We start from the raw sequence: 12,112 nt of genomic DNA on the forward strand, positions 1-12,112 counted from the left end.
AGAAGAAGAAGAAGAAGAAGAAGAAGAAGAAGAAGAAGAAGAAGAAGAAGAAGAAGAAGAAGAAGAAGAAGAGCTGTTTTTTATATGGTCAGAAGAGCACTATCAGGGCTGTGATGAGCCCAAGGTCACCCAGCTGGCTGCATGTGGAGGAGGACTGGGGAATCAAACCCAGCTCACCATATTAGAAGCTGCCTCTCTTAATCACGGCACCAAGATGGCTTGGCCCACCCAGGGAATGGACAGATTCCAGCCCCAGAGCAAGCAGACAGGCTCCCCTCTTTGACTAGTTCTAAAACTCTTGAAACTGGCCCAATATTTTACAGCCAATTTTTTTTTAAAGCTCTTGTCATCAGTAACTCCAGAGCACAAGAAGAACTTGGTGTGAGGCTATGGCCTAGTATCTCCAGTTACTAGAATCTGTATGATTTCAGGATTCAGAAATCTCTACAGGCACTGAAGAGGATAAGGGTATGTGGAACACTGGCTCTCAACATTTTATGGATAGATCTGTATCCCCTAGCAGCCATTTTGTTGTGGCATTCACTACCTATACTTGAAACTCAAAAAGAGCCCACAAGTTCAAGAAAGCTGGAGGCAGGGTTATAATGGGAAATGTTGAATGTCAGTGTAGATATTTATTTATATTTATATTTATATTTATTTGTATATTATATTTATATACCGCCCTCCCCGAAGGCTCAGGGCGGTTTACAGGAAACAGGAAAGAAATACAGATATGCATCATTTTATCATATATGGTGGACTTGTCAAAAAACAAGGAAATATTGCATTGTGATTTAAAATGAGATACAAAAGATACTGAAAATTAAATTTGTCTTAGATCCAAAATGTATGTTATTAAATATAGTAGTGAACTTATGTTATGTATATGGTAACAGCTGCAACGATTCTATATGCATCAAGATGGAAGAAAGAAACTACAGATATTATGGTCCGGTCAAATCAGATTGTTGAATATGTAACAATGGCAAAACTTAAATATCTGAAGCATAATAGACTTCATAAGAAAATGGAGCCCTATCTTAGACTATATAGATCAGTAAAATGTGATGGAAAGAAATAACTGAGTTATAAAATGTAAATCGAAATATTCTGGGTCATTCCTCCACCAGTCTTCTTTTTCTAAAAGCTGTTATAGAAAATTATTTAGGGTTTTTTTTTTTCTTCATTTTTGTTTTGTATGATAAAATAGTAGTTTAATATCTTTAAGAAATAATAGTTCTGTAATATTCTGTAATATTCAATGTATTATTTTTAAATAAATGTATTAATCCCCCCCCCCAAGGCTATGGACCCACTCTTGCTCTTGGCAAAATCTTACCTGAGGTACCACCTGTCTCCGAGGCCATACTCCCGCCCACAGATACCGGAGCGAGGCCAGAGGCATCGTGGGAGCTTCCGCTCGAGCATGATTGTAGTGGCCACCACCTGTGTTGAAGAAAAAACAAACGGTTGGAAAGAATTCGTTACGTAACTCCCGCTCATGGGCTTGACAGGGTCCCATTTGCACATCAAACTGAGGGATGTCAGTTATTGCTGCTGACGTGCAAATTCAAATAGAATTATTGTACTCAAAGCCTGGAATACATAATTGACTCCATCATTTTGAAACCAAGAATTTCAACCCACCCAGCAAAAGTCTCGTACAATGAATAATTTGTTAAAATGAAAAAAGACTGGGCATTGGGGCTTCATCTGAGGGAATCTATGAGCAGCTTGAATTTTCCTGAGAGGCTGAGGTAAAAAAAAAAAAAAAGATGGGAAGACAGATTCTAATTCTCACTAAAAGTCAAAAATCAGTCTGGCTGATTCCTCTACACCAGGGGAGGGCAAACTGTGGCCCTCCAGATGTCCATGGACTACAATTCCCATGAGCCCCTGCCAGCATCCATGGACATCTGGAGGGCCACAGTTTGCTCACCCCTGCTCTACACTGTTCCTTGGCTTGAAGCCATAATTATTAAGCAGGCTTGAAAGTTGTGTAAATTTGCTGTGTCTCCTGAGGAAATCCAGATGGCTTTGAAAATGCCTTCCCATCACCACCACCACCACGTGAAACTTTCCTCATTCTCATACCACAGGTGTCTCCCACACCACAAAGCCCACATCTTCTCACCTGTGCCCGCCAAAGTTCATCCCGCTCACTGGCCACGCGCCAGTGGGTGTCGCCCATCATGGCAATCAGCAGGTTGAGCATCAGCAAAGCTGCGATGATGGCGAAAGCAAAGTAGACCACGCTGTACATGAAGGGCAGGTCCACGTCATAGTTGGCAGGCCCATCAATGATGGTGAGGAAGAGCTCAAAGGTGGTGAACAGCGACATGGGGTAGCTGTAGAACTGTCCCAAGGCACTGGGATTCTCTGTCTGGAAGATGATATAAAAGGCTGGGGGTGGGCAGGATAAGAAAGCAGGACAGGTCAGTGGCAGAGAGCAGCAAAGACCCAGAGGGTCTATTTGAAACAACTTTCAGGGGATGCTTCTTCAGTCTCAGAACTTGAAGAGACACCTTCTCCCTCAGCTTTGGTTCCCAACCCCTCAAACTGTCAAATTTCTTGCTTCCTATCTCCACACCAGTAGTACCAAGTCCCTGCTGACCCTGTGTGAGGCTCTTCTTTTCTGGTCCTCTTTTCCAAATTCCATGCCTCCTACACTATCTGCCCCCCACCCATATTTCTTTCCCTCAGGCCCCATCTTCTGAGCCTAATCTGACCCTTTCTTCAGTCACCCAAAACAAGAAGCCAATTCTCTTAGCTGTCTTGGATTTCAACCTTGTTTTCCTCCTCAGACTCCAATAGTGTCTAAAAATCCATAGGTCAGCATTCCCTAATATGGTGTCTATGGGTAACATGGTGACTCCTGATGAGTTTGCTGGGACTGATTTGCCTCTTCCACAAAGCAAACATCTAGTCCTGGCTTTCCTCCAGCTCAGTGGACCAGGATGACCTTCAGAAGAGCCCAGTTATTATCTGTATCCTGGGCATGTTGCTTCACTTCTAACATCTCTACATTTTAAGGCTGGCCCCAGCACATTATGGCAGCCATTTTGTCAAGGCTCAACAAGATGGCTTGTTCGTTTTCATCCTCACCTGATGAAAAGCCAAGAATGACAACCACCATAAGTCCACAGAAACGCATAAGATCTCCAAATATCATCTGGGGAGAAGACAAGAAAGGAGATGTCAAGATTTCCTCACAAGCAGATCATGACCCTATAATCTCTGGGCATTTAATGTCAAAAGGTCAGGTAAACAGTTTTACAGAAATGCAATGACTCTTAAACTGCCAATTCCAAAACAGACTCATAATCTTTCATGAGGCCGTAATTCAGTGGCAGATCATCTGCTTGGGATACAGAAGGACCCAGGTTTGATTCCCAGCATCTCCAGTTGAAAGTTCTAGAAGGCATCTTTGGTCAAAAGTTCATCTAGAACTCTCTTCCTAAGAAATGAATATGACCCAACTGAGGCTATCAAACTTGGGTTGCATGCTGAGAAGACCCAACTCACTGGCTTAGACAATAATGCTAGGAAAAGGGGAAGAGAGCCAGAGAAGAGGAAATCTTAAATAAGATGGACTGACAATCAAGGATGCCAAGGCCCTGACTTTGCAAGACCTGAACAAGTTAACAATGGGATGTTTTGGAGGTCATTAATTCTTAAGGTCATCAGAACCTGGAAGTGACTTAACAGCATTTAATACACACACACATAAGGTTCATGTCATCTTGGTCATTTTTTTAAGTGTCCTAGATGTTTTACTGATTAGGTAGAACTTTATTTCTTGTTGCATTAGAAATCGCCAAATGAAGGCCATTGCCTGTAGGACCAGGGACACACAAAAGGAGGTGCTTCCAATACAAAATGCATTGACCAGTTGTGGTGCCGAAAAATGCAAGGACCAGCACTGGCTTCAGATGGCTTTAGAAAAGTGTTAGAAAAATTCATAGAAGAGAGGTCTGTTGAAGGCCATTAGCAACTATGGTTCAGTGGAACCTCAATGTTCAGAAGTAATCTACCTCTAGATTTTAAATGCCGGGGACACAGAGCAGGGAGGTGCCACCCTTACAGCGTGTATCCTGGCCTCCAGGAGTCCACTGCTGGCTAGCGATCGAGAAAAAATGCTGGATTAAAGGGACGCTTGGTTTGATTCAGCAGGCATTTCTTACAATCTTATTATTTACTGTAGGGTGTGTGTAGCATAGCCAAGAAGCCTGAAGATTATCTGACAGCCAGACAAAGGACATCTGAAAGTGTCCATTTGCCATTGTTATAGCATGCCTCACAGGAACTCCAGCCAAATCCTTGTGGTGTCCCTTTCAAATATTACCCAGGGTCAGCCCTGCTAAGCTTCCAAGATCTGGCAGGATTCGGCTTGTCTGGGCTCATGGGAATTGTAGAACAGGGGTAGTCAACCTGTGGTCCTCCAGATGTCCATGGACTACAGTTCCCATGAGCCTCTCATGGGAATTGTAGTCCATGGACATCTGGAGGACCACAGATTGACTACCCCTTTTGTAGACCATGGTCATCTGGAGAGCCACAGTTTGGCCACTTCGGCCATAGTGTCTACCCTCCAGACATTTTCTGCAGGGGAATGGATCTCTGTAGTTGGGAGATGATCTGTATTTCCAGGGGATCTGCAGATGTCATCCCTAATTGTAACCCTTTTTCTCCAAATTCAGGCAATCTTCTGAGAGGGTGCTTAGAGAAGAAATTCTCTCTCAATTTGTCACCTGAATTTATGTACCTGCAATTTTAACAGAGTCTCCAGGTGCTTCCTTACCTTTTGTATCATGATGGTGAAGGGCCCCAGCATCTGAAACCCACGGGCAAAATACATGACATTGCACCAGCCCAGCACTAGTGCAAAGGACATGGGGACCACCTCTCCATCCGTGCTTGTGAGGCGCATCACCATGGTCACCAAGATCATGCACGCGTAGGTGATGCTGTAACAGAAGGGACATGCATTCAGTGTGGGTTATGACAGCTTTTATTTACGGTTCTACTGCTGGTTCTCAGGCATTCACAGCTGCCTGGCTCTGTGGAAGTGTCATTTTCTGAAAGAATTAGGCAAAGAGCACTGGACCCCAAGAAAGGCTCTAACTCCAACATCTCCAGTTCAAAGGGTCAGGTAGTAGGCCTTCACTTGAGATCCTGAAGACCTGCTGCCACTCCAGGTAGACAATACTGACTTTGATGGGTCAATGATCCAGTATAAAGCAGCTTCATACGTGTTCTTGTCCTACACCCTACCAATGGCAGGTCCAAACATCTGCTGAGACCCAAGTGTCTACTTTTGAGTGAGATGGAGAATCCAGGAAAACAATTTGGCTTCCTGCTTCTACCCTGACTCACGGGCTTCCACCATGGGCAATGGAAAGAAAATTCTGGATTAAACCGACTCTTGGTCTGATTCAGCTGGCATTTCTTATGATTTTTTTTCCTAGATGATTTATCCCACAAATGCAACTGTTGCCCCATATAAATGGGAGGAAAAAGAAAGTTGGGGCGGTTTTGGGACTCCCCTAGTTCGGAGAGAGAGAAACACGTTGTACATTTCTTGTGTCCCCCCACGTGTCTGCCATGGATCCTGCTGTTCAGCCCCTGCTTCCTACAGTTTTCTTATTTCTACTAATTGTCATGAATGGGAGGCGGGCTTTCCTGGAAGTTCTCCAGTTTAAAGGGTCAGGGAACAGGCATCCTAGAAGACCTTCACTTGAGATCCGGGAGAGCTGCTACCAGTTCAAGTGGACAATGCTGACTTTCATAGATGGTCTGATTCAGCATAAGGCAGCTTCACATGTGCTCATGTGCTACACCCTATGGCAACCCAAAACAACCGCTGAGACCCAAGTGTCTACTTGTGAGTGAGATGAATAATATTTTTGGCTTATTGCCTGTACCCTTTGCCGTTGCCCATGGAGTCCTCCTTCCCCGGTTTGTTTCTTAACACACTTGAACAGAAAGCGCTGGAGAGGAGGAAGAATATGGTTCCGGAAGGATCTGGAGGTGCAGGGACTTACACAATGATGTGGAAAGGTCCGCCCAAGATGGTTTGGCCAAAATACTTGGTGACTCCGACTCTCAGAACATCTGGAATCTGAAAGGAGAAGACCATTCAGAGTGCATGATGGGAAAGGATTTGTACATCGCTGTGTCTCTGCCCCCTTTCCTTCCTTCCTTCCTTCCTTCCTTCCTTCCTTCCTTCCTTCCTTCCTTCCTTCCTTCCTTCCTTCCTTCCTTCCTTCCTTCCTTCCTTCCTTCCTTCCTTCCTCCTTCCTTCCTTCCTTCCTCCCTCCCCCCCTCCCTCCCTCCAGATCCTTTGCAATCTCAAAGAAGAGAGCCAGGCCAGAATGCATTTTCAGCTCATTCGAGAAACAATCTTATTGCAGCAGAACAAAGTTTGAGCCCGGTGGCACCTTTAAGACCAGCAAAGTTTTATTCAAGGTAGAAGCTGCCATGTCCTTGCACACTTGTACCTGAAGAAGTATGCATGCACATGAAAGCTTATACCGTGAATAAAACTTTGTTGGTCTTAAAGGTGCCAACAGACTCCTACCTTGTTCTGCTGCTTCAGACCAACACGGCCACCCACTTGAATCTAATATTGTTGCAGAATAGTGATGGGGGGGTGGGGTCAGTTCCGTAGCCCCCCTTACCTCAAGCAGCAAAATAGTCAGGGCTCCTATCACAGTGATCAGCTCCCCCACCAGCCTAAGCCGATCATCATGAGTCACGTAGGATTCCTAAAAACAGGAGAAACGATCACTCGTCAGTGAGCAAACAGGAAGACTAGGGTGGGAGGGGAGAGCTGGAGAAGGCAGGTGGTGGTATCACTGAATGTGCCTTCATGTATTTGTGCTTCGGTCTCCTGCTCGTTTTGATGCCTGAGCGGCCTGCAATTTGACCCACCTGCAGTGTTTTCTGCACCAAGATGGTGCTGTCCCGCTCATCCGACTGGTTGTCTGGGCGGTCCTTCAGAGGTCTGTACGAGCAGCACATGGTGAAGCAGATCATGTAGAGGATGTAAAACAAGCCCAGGAAGCAGAAGTAAGGGCGGCCGTAGGCATTCCACTTCAGGCTCACGAGCTCCTTTACCGGGGTCATGTCTAAGATATGACGGGCCTGCAAGAGAGAGGATGACCGAATTAAGTAGTTCAGACTTGGTGTCGTGTCTGTAGATCTGCCGAAGACCAAGCATGAGGTCCAAGGCAGGACTGTAATCCTGTGCTGTAATCAGCCAGTACACGGCTAGATCCCGACTGCTGGATCCAGTCAGTTTGAACTGAAACTGATCAATAGCGTGCACTAGCTGGAATATCTGTTGTGCTGTACTGCAGCGGTCCCCAACCTTTCTGAGGTCAGGGACCGCCTCCGGAGGTGAGGGGAGAGCCAACAGCCCGGGCGCGCAAATGTGTATGCGCAGTTGCCATGCATGCACGTTTCCGCCACCAGGCAGCGCTAACGTGCATGCGTGCATTTGCCGCACATGCATGTTTCCGCCACCAGGGGCGCAAACGCGCATTCGCTGCAAGTATGCGCATGCGTGTTTGCGTCGCCGGTGTGCCAGCGGCCGCTCCTACCTCTTCCCTTCCTTCTTGCTGTGGGGGGGGGGGAGGCAGGCGCGGATGCCGGTGACCCGGTACCGTGGCTTTCGTGGCCTGGTACCGGGCTGCGGACCGGGGGTTGATGACCCCCGCTGTATTTTGTATAAGTTGGGGATGTTGGAGGGTCTCTTTAGCTCAGTTTTAGTTCAGTTTCTCCTTGTATCATCATGCTGGGGTCACCATGCTGAAATGAACTCCCAGTGTCCTGGTCACTGAACCCATGGATCTAATACTTGGCCCTGAGGGTTGTCTGATTTCTGCCGGGCAATCTCCATGGAAGAGCATAATAAAACACGTATTAACCAAAACAGATTCCTCATGAAACTGAAATTCTTAGGAGGGAATGCGCCCAAGTCTTTGCAGACCTGGGTTTTCAAAAACATGTATTCCAGGAGCTATTGTTCTGCCATAAATGGGTGCTTGCATGTGCAACCCCAAGGCAGTCCAGGGGGCCATCTAGAGCACACCATTATTTCACCTTCGCTGCTCCTGAAGTCTAGAGCTGCCTGCCAGAGGTTCTCCTCAGTCAGTCTCTGAGCTTTTCCGAGTTCTCCTGATCCCACCTGATCTCCTGATCCCACCGGATCCCACGAAACCTTCAGCACAACCAGCTGAAATGATGCTTAAGTACATCACAACACTCATTCTCTGCACGTCCCCTTAACCACTGCTGTTTTTGCATGAAATTCCCTGGAGGATTGTGCATTAACGTGCAAGAGGTGGATGAACATGACCACATATGACCATATCGCCTGATAAGTGTTTAATACATTTAAAATATATATTAAAAATCAATTAACTCTCATTCATTCAGGAAACCTTTCCAGGGCTGTCAAGAGCTCCCCCACCCAATGGCCAATGATGGGTCTGGAGGGGGTGGAAAGAGGAGGGGCCCCAGGGGGGCTATGCTTCCTTGCCATATTCTGTAAGATTGCATCACTTTTGGGCTTTCTTGAAGCTTGAAGAATGTTTCAGGGGTTTCTCAATGGTAAAAAATGTTGGGAAAGGCTGCTCTACAGGATGGGAGAGAGGACTAATTTTTTTAAGGAGATGATGAGGATGATGAGGATTTAATTTGCTACCCGCCACTCCCAAGCAGGCTCATGGGGGGTGGTTGTTGTTGTTAGTTGCAAAATTGTGTTCGACCCATTGTGACCCCATGGACAATGAACCTCCAGGCCTTTCTGTCCTCTTCCATTCCCCAGAGTCCACTTAAGCTCACGTGGCGGGTTACAGGTGTCCAGTTAAAACTCCCATTTAAACCCATTAAAATGTCCATGAAATACAGAAACCGACAACCCAGGAACGTGGCGGAAAACCCTCCATATCCGCAATTCCTACTACTACCTCCAGAGGGAGGAGGCAGGAGAGACAAGATACTCAAAAGTCGTAGCTAAATGCCATCTTGCAGAGGTCCTGGCCCTGCATGACTGTGGCTCCAGACCTAACCAGTCGAGGGGAAAGCAAGTCTACATCCAAAAGCAGCGCTGGATCCATTTCTGATTTGTTTATGGCGGTTCAAAGAGGTCAAGAGAAATAGTCTATCATGAGGTTGGATGTCAAGGGCAAAAAGCCATAAAGGAAAGAGGGCAGAGGGGGGCTGGAAAGCCATGGGGGGTGGGGGGAGATCAGCCACTACATTTCCCACGTAATAAAGCCTGGATTGAGTTTAGGGTGAGGGCTGCCAAAGGATATAAGAAACAGTTAGTGGGGTCAACAAGGGCGTCGCCAGGCAAACAGTTTGCCTTGCTAGAAGACTGGGCCATTTATGACCCAGGGGGTGAACGAGTTTGTACTTTTTACAAGGGGGTGAGGAGATCACAACCCTATAAAAAAGTTAACTGTGAAGATTATAAAGCTCTTTGTGGACAGAAAATAAAATGGCTGCAATTCGCCAAGATACCACCGCGAGCGAGACTTCGGAATGGGAAAGGGGTGGCAGCTGCCCTGTTTTTAGAACTTGGGTCTGAACAAAACCAAAACACCACTGTCCCAAATCTTATTATGCCCCTGCAGCAAATTTATATAATTCAGCAGCCAAACTGTAGGATGACTGGTTGTTCCCATTGGGGTTGCAAGCTGGGGACAATATTCCCAAGCTTCAGCAGCCAAATTTGAGAATGGTTTCTGGTTGGGTCTTCTGTCCCGCAGCTTCTGCCAAGCCAAGCAGTCACCAAGATGGTGGCTGTGTCTTTTCCTCCGGTATGAAATGCATAAGGACAACACCTTCGGTTTCCGAACAAAGTCTGCGTCCCAGGGACTTCAAGGTGCCGCTGGAATCAAACTTCTACTGCTTCACACCGACATGGCTGCCCACCTGGATCTAGCTTTGGCTTCAGTCGTTCATGAGGCTTTTGGAAGTCAATGGGTTTTCAGGGGGATTGGGGGAGACGGACAACAGGAAAGCAAGTGCCGGTGCAGAGGGCAGTTGTTAAGAGTGATGGAATTGGATCCTGGAGACTCAGGTTTGAATCCTCCCTGTTGTTCCAGCCCATGGGCCCATGCTGATGACCCTAGGCAAAGATGACCCAGAGGTCTTGATCATAAAAAAAGTTGGGCGGGATCCACAGTTCAAAACTTCTGGCACCACCCTGTCCTTTACCAAATGCCTGGCGGAAGAGCTCCGCCTCACAGATCCTGCGGAACTCAGAGAGCTCCGTCAGGGCCCTCAGCTCTTCCACCAGGTTGGCCAGATGAACATCCTGGGGGCCCGGAACAACCAGAAAATTCATACCGGCAGAGTGAAAAGCCCTGCGGGGAACATAAGCAGGTAAGCGGTCTCTCAGGTAGGTAGGACACAGGCCGCGTAGAGCCTTAAAGGTCAAAACCAGAACGCAAGTTTGCTTTATGGGCTTATTGTGAGGGTCAAATGGAGGGGAGGGAAATGAGGTAATCGCTTTGGGTCTCCATTAGGGTTATCAACCTCCCAGGAATATCCGGAGGCCTCCTGCTGTCACTGGAGACCTCCAGACAACCAAGATCAGATCCCCTGGAGAAAATGGCTGATTTCGAGGATGGACACTAAGCATGAGGTCCCTCCCTCCCCAAGCCACACCTTCCCAGGCTCCGCTCCCCAAATCTCCAGGTATTGCCCAACCCAGAGCTGGCAGTCCAGCTCCCCATTGGGAAGAAAGCCAGGGTATAAACAATGGAAATAAACAGTAAAAGAAAAAAAACGGACCCAACCAGAATGCCCAATGGAGATAACTTGCATTAATCTTTTCATGTTCCTGCTAAATCCACAGTAACCAATAACAGCTTTAAAAATACCTGCCAAATATGGACTCAGACATTTCCCAACATCTGTTACCTGCGCTATATAGTTGACAGTGGCAGGGACTGACCCTGGACCTTTCAGAAGACTGAGGCACAACTCCTACCCTGCCATAGGGAACGCCCTTCATCATAAAGTACTTTATGGATTCATTTCGGTGATACGGCCCTGTCAATAAACGTTGGTCGTGCAAGTGAAACGGGACCTCCATTGCCCCAAGGCACTGTCTCTCCCAGTACAGGATTTGGCTTTTGGAAAGGTTGCCGAGCAAACAAGGCATTCAAAAGTAAATAAAGGGCCCTGCCCTTCCGAACTAGTATGAAAGCCAGAGGGTGCATATGACCAGCTTGCCATAGGGTGAGGGCTATGCTGACGTTCTTCCTGTAGTGACCAGTTGTGTCATGTACAGCCAAGTCCAGAGTCCCCAAATGTTCTAACACCTTTTGGAAGTATGCGGTTCAATGGAAGAGAGTTTCTTGTCCTGACCTCAATGGCTCGGTCTAGTCTCAGAAGCTAAGCAGGGTTGGTCCTGGTTGGCACCGGGATGGGGGACTACCAAGGGAGTCCAGGCTTGCTGTGCAGAGGCAGGCAATGGCAAGGTACCTCTGTGTCGTAACCGCCTTCCCGATTTCCTTGGGAGCATTGACTTAGAAGTTTAATGAGACTGAGAGCCCTCCACCCCTCCCTCCACCCATGTTCCTTTCATTTTTTTCTGTGCCTTCCCTCTCATTTCCATCCCACAGTTTATGACCTGTAGAGACTCTCTCTTAACTGTCTGTGTCCTTGGTTCGCATAGCATGGGCTGGAAATTTACTGCTGAGGATAACAGGGGAAACAGACTGGATGTCACCTAGATTTGTGCCTTTTATATCAAAAGCCTTCCCTGTGTGAACTGGATCTCCCACCTAAAAGGGCCATCTGTGCTTGTCTCTGTCAATGTTCCTGTTCTTGCCATGCTTTGTCCCGCTTCACCTTATGGAACCCTTCAATAAAGACAGACTTCTTTGCATCGCATGTGTATGGAGGAATTCTCTGCGAGGGGGTCTCTTCTGGTCAGCTGGACCAACCCACGGTTCATGACACTCTGTTCATCTCGTACCTTGAGAATCCTATAACAGGGTTCCGCAAGAGCTCCCCCAGGGTTCTGCAGCCTTTCCCAAAAGTTTGGATGGCTGCTGACACCACTAGACATCAATGGAGGCCACTT

The 12,112-nt window shown here is 47.1% G+C and overlaps 1 protein-coding gene across 1 annotated transcript in view; it reads right to left on the reverse strand.

The window, feature by feature from the left end:
• The window catches only part of LOC143841432 (transient receptor potential cation channel subfamily V member 6-like), a 47,230-nt gene that overhangs the window by 2,401 nt on the left and 32,717 nt on the right, over nucleotides 1-12,112 (reverse strand). The window contains exons 8-14 of the mRNA XM_077345721.1: nucleotides 6,937-7,149; nucleotides 6,684-6,770; nucleotides 6,048-6,124; nucleotides 4,805-4,970; nucleotides 3,109-3,175; nucleotides 2,138-2,406; nucleotides 1,343-1,449 (exon numbers count right to left, since the gene is read on the reverse strand). Coding sequence (XP_077201836.1) covers nucleotides 1,343-1,449; nucleotides 2,138-2,406; nucleotides 3,109-3,175; nucleotides 4,805-4,970; nucleotides 6,048-6,124; nucleotides 6,684-6,770; nucleotides 6,937-7,149 — 986 coding nt within the window. The remainder of the gene's footprint in view (nucleotides 1-1,342; nucleotides 1,450-2,137; nucleotides 2,407-3,108; nucleotides 3,176-4,804; nucleotides 4,971-6,047; nucleotides 6,125-6,683; nucleotides 6,771-6,936; nucleotides 7,150-12,112) is intronic.

Source organism: Paroedura picta, chromosome 7, assembly GCF_049243985.1.
Source record: "Paroedura picta isolate Pp20150507F chromosome 7, Ppicta_v3.0, whole genome shotgun sequence".
In the NCBI taxonomy this organism is placed as follows: Eukaryota; Metazoa; Chordata; class Lepidosauria; order Squamata; family Gekkonidae; genus Paroedura; species Paroedura picta.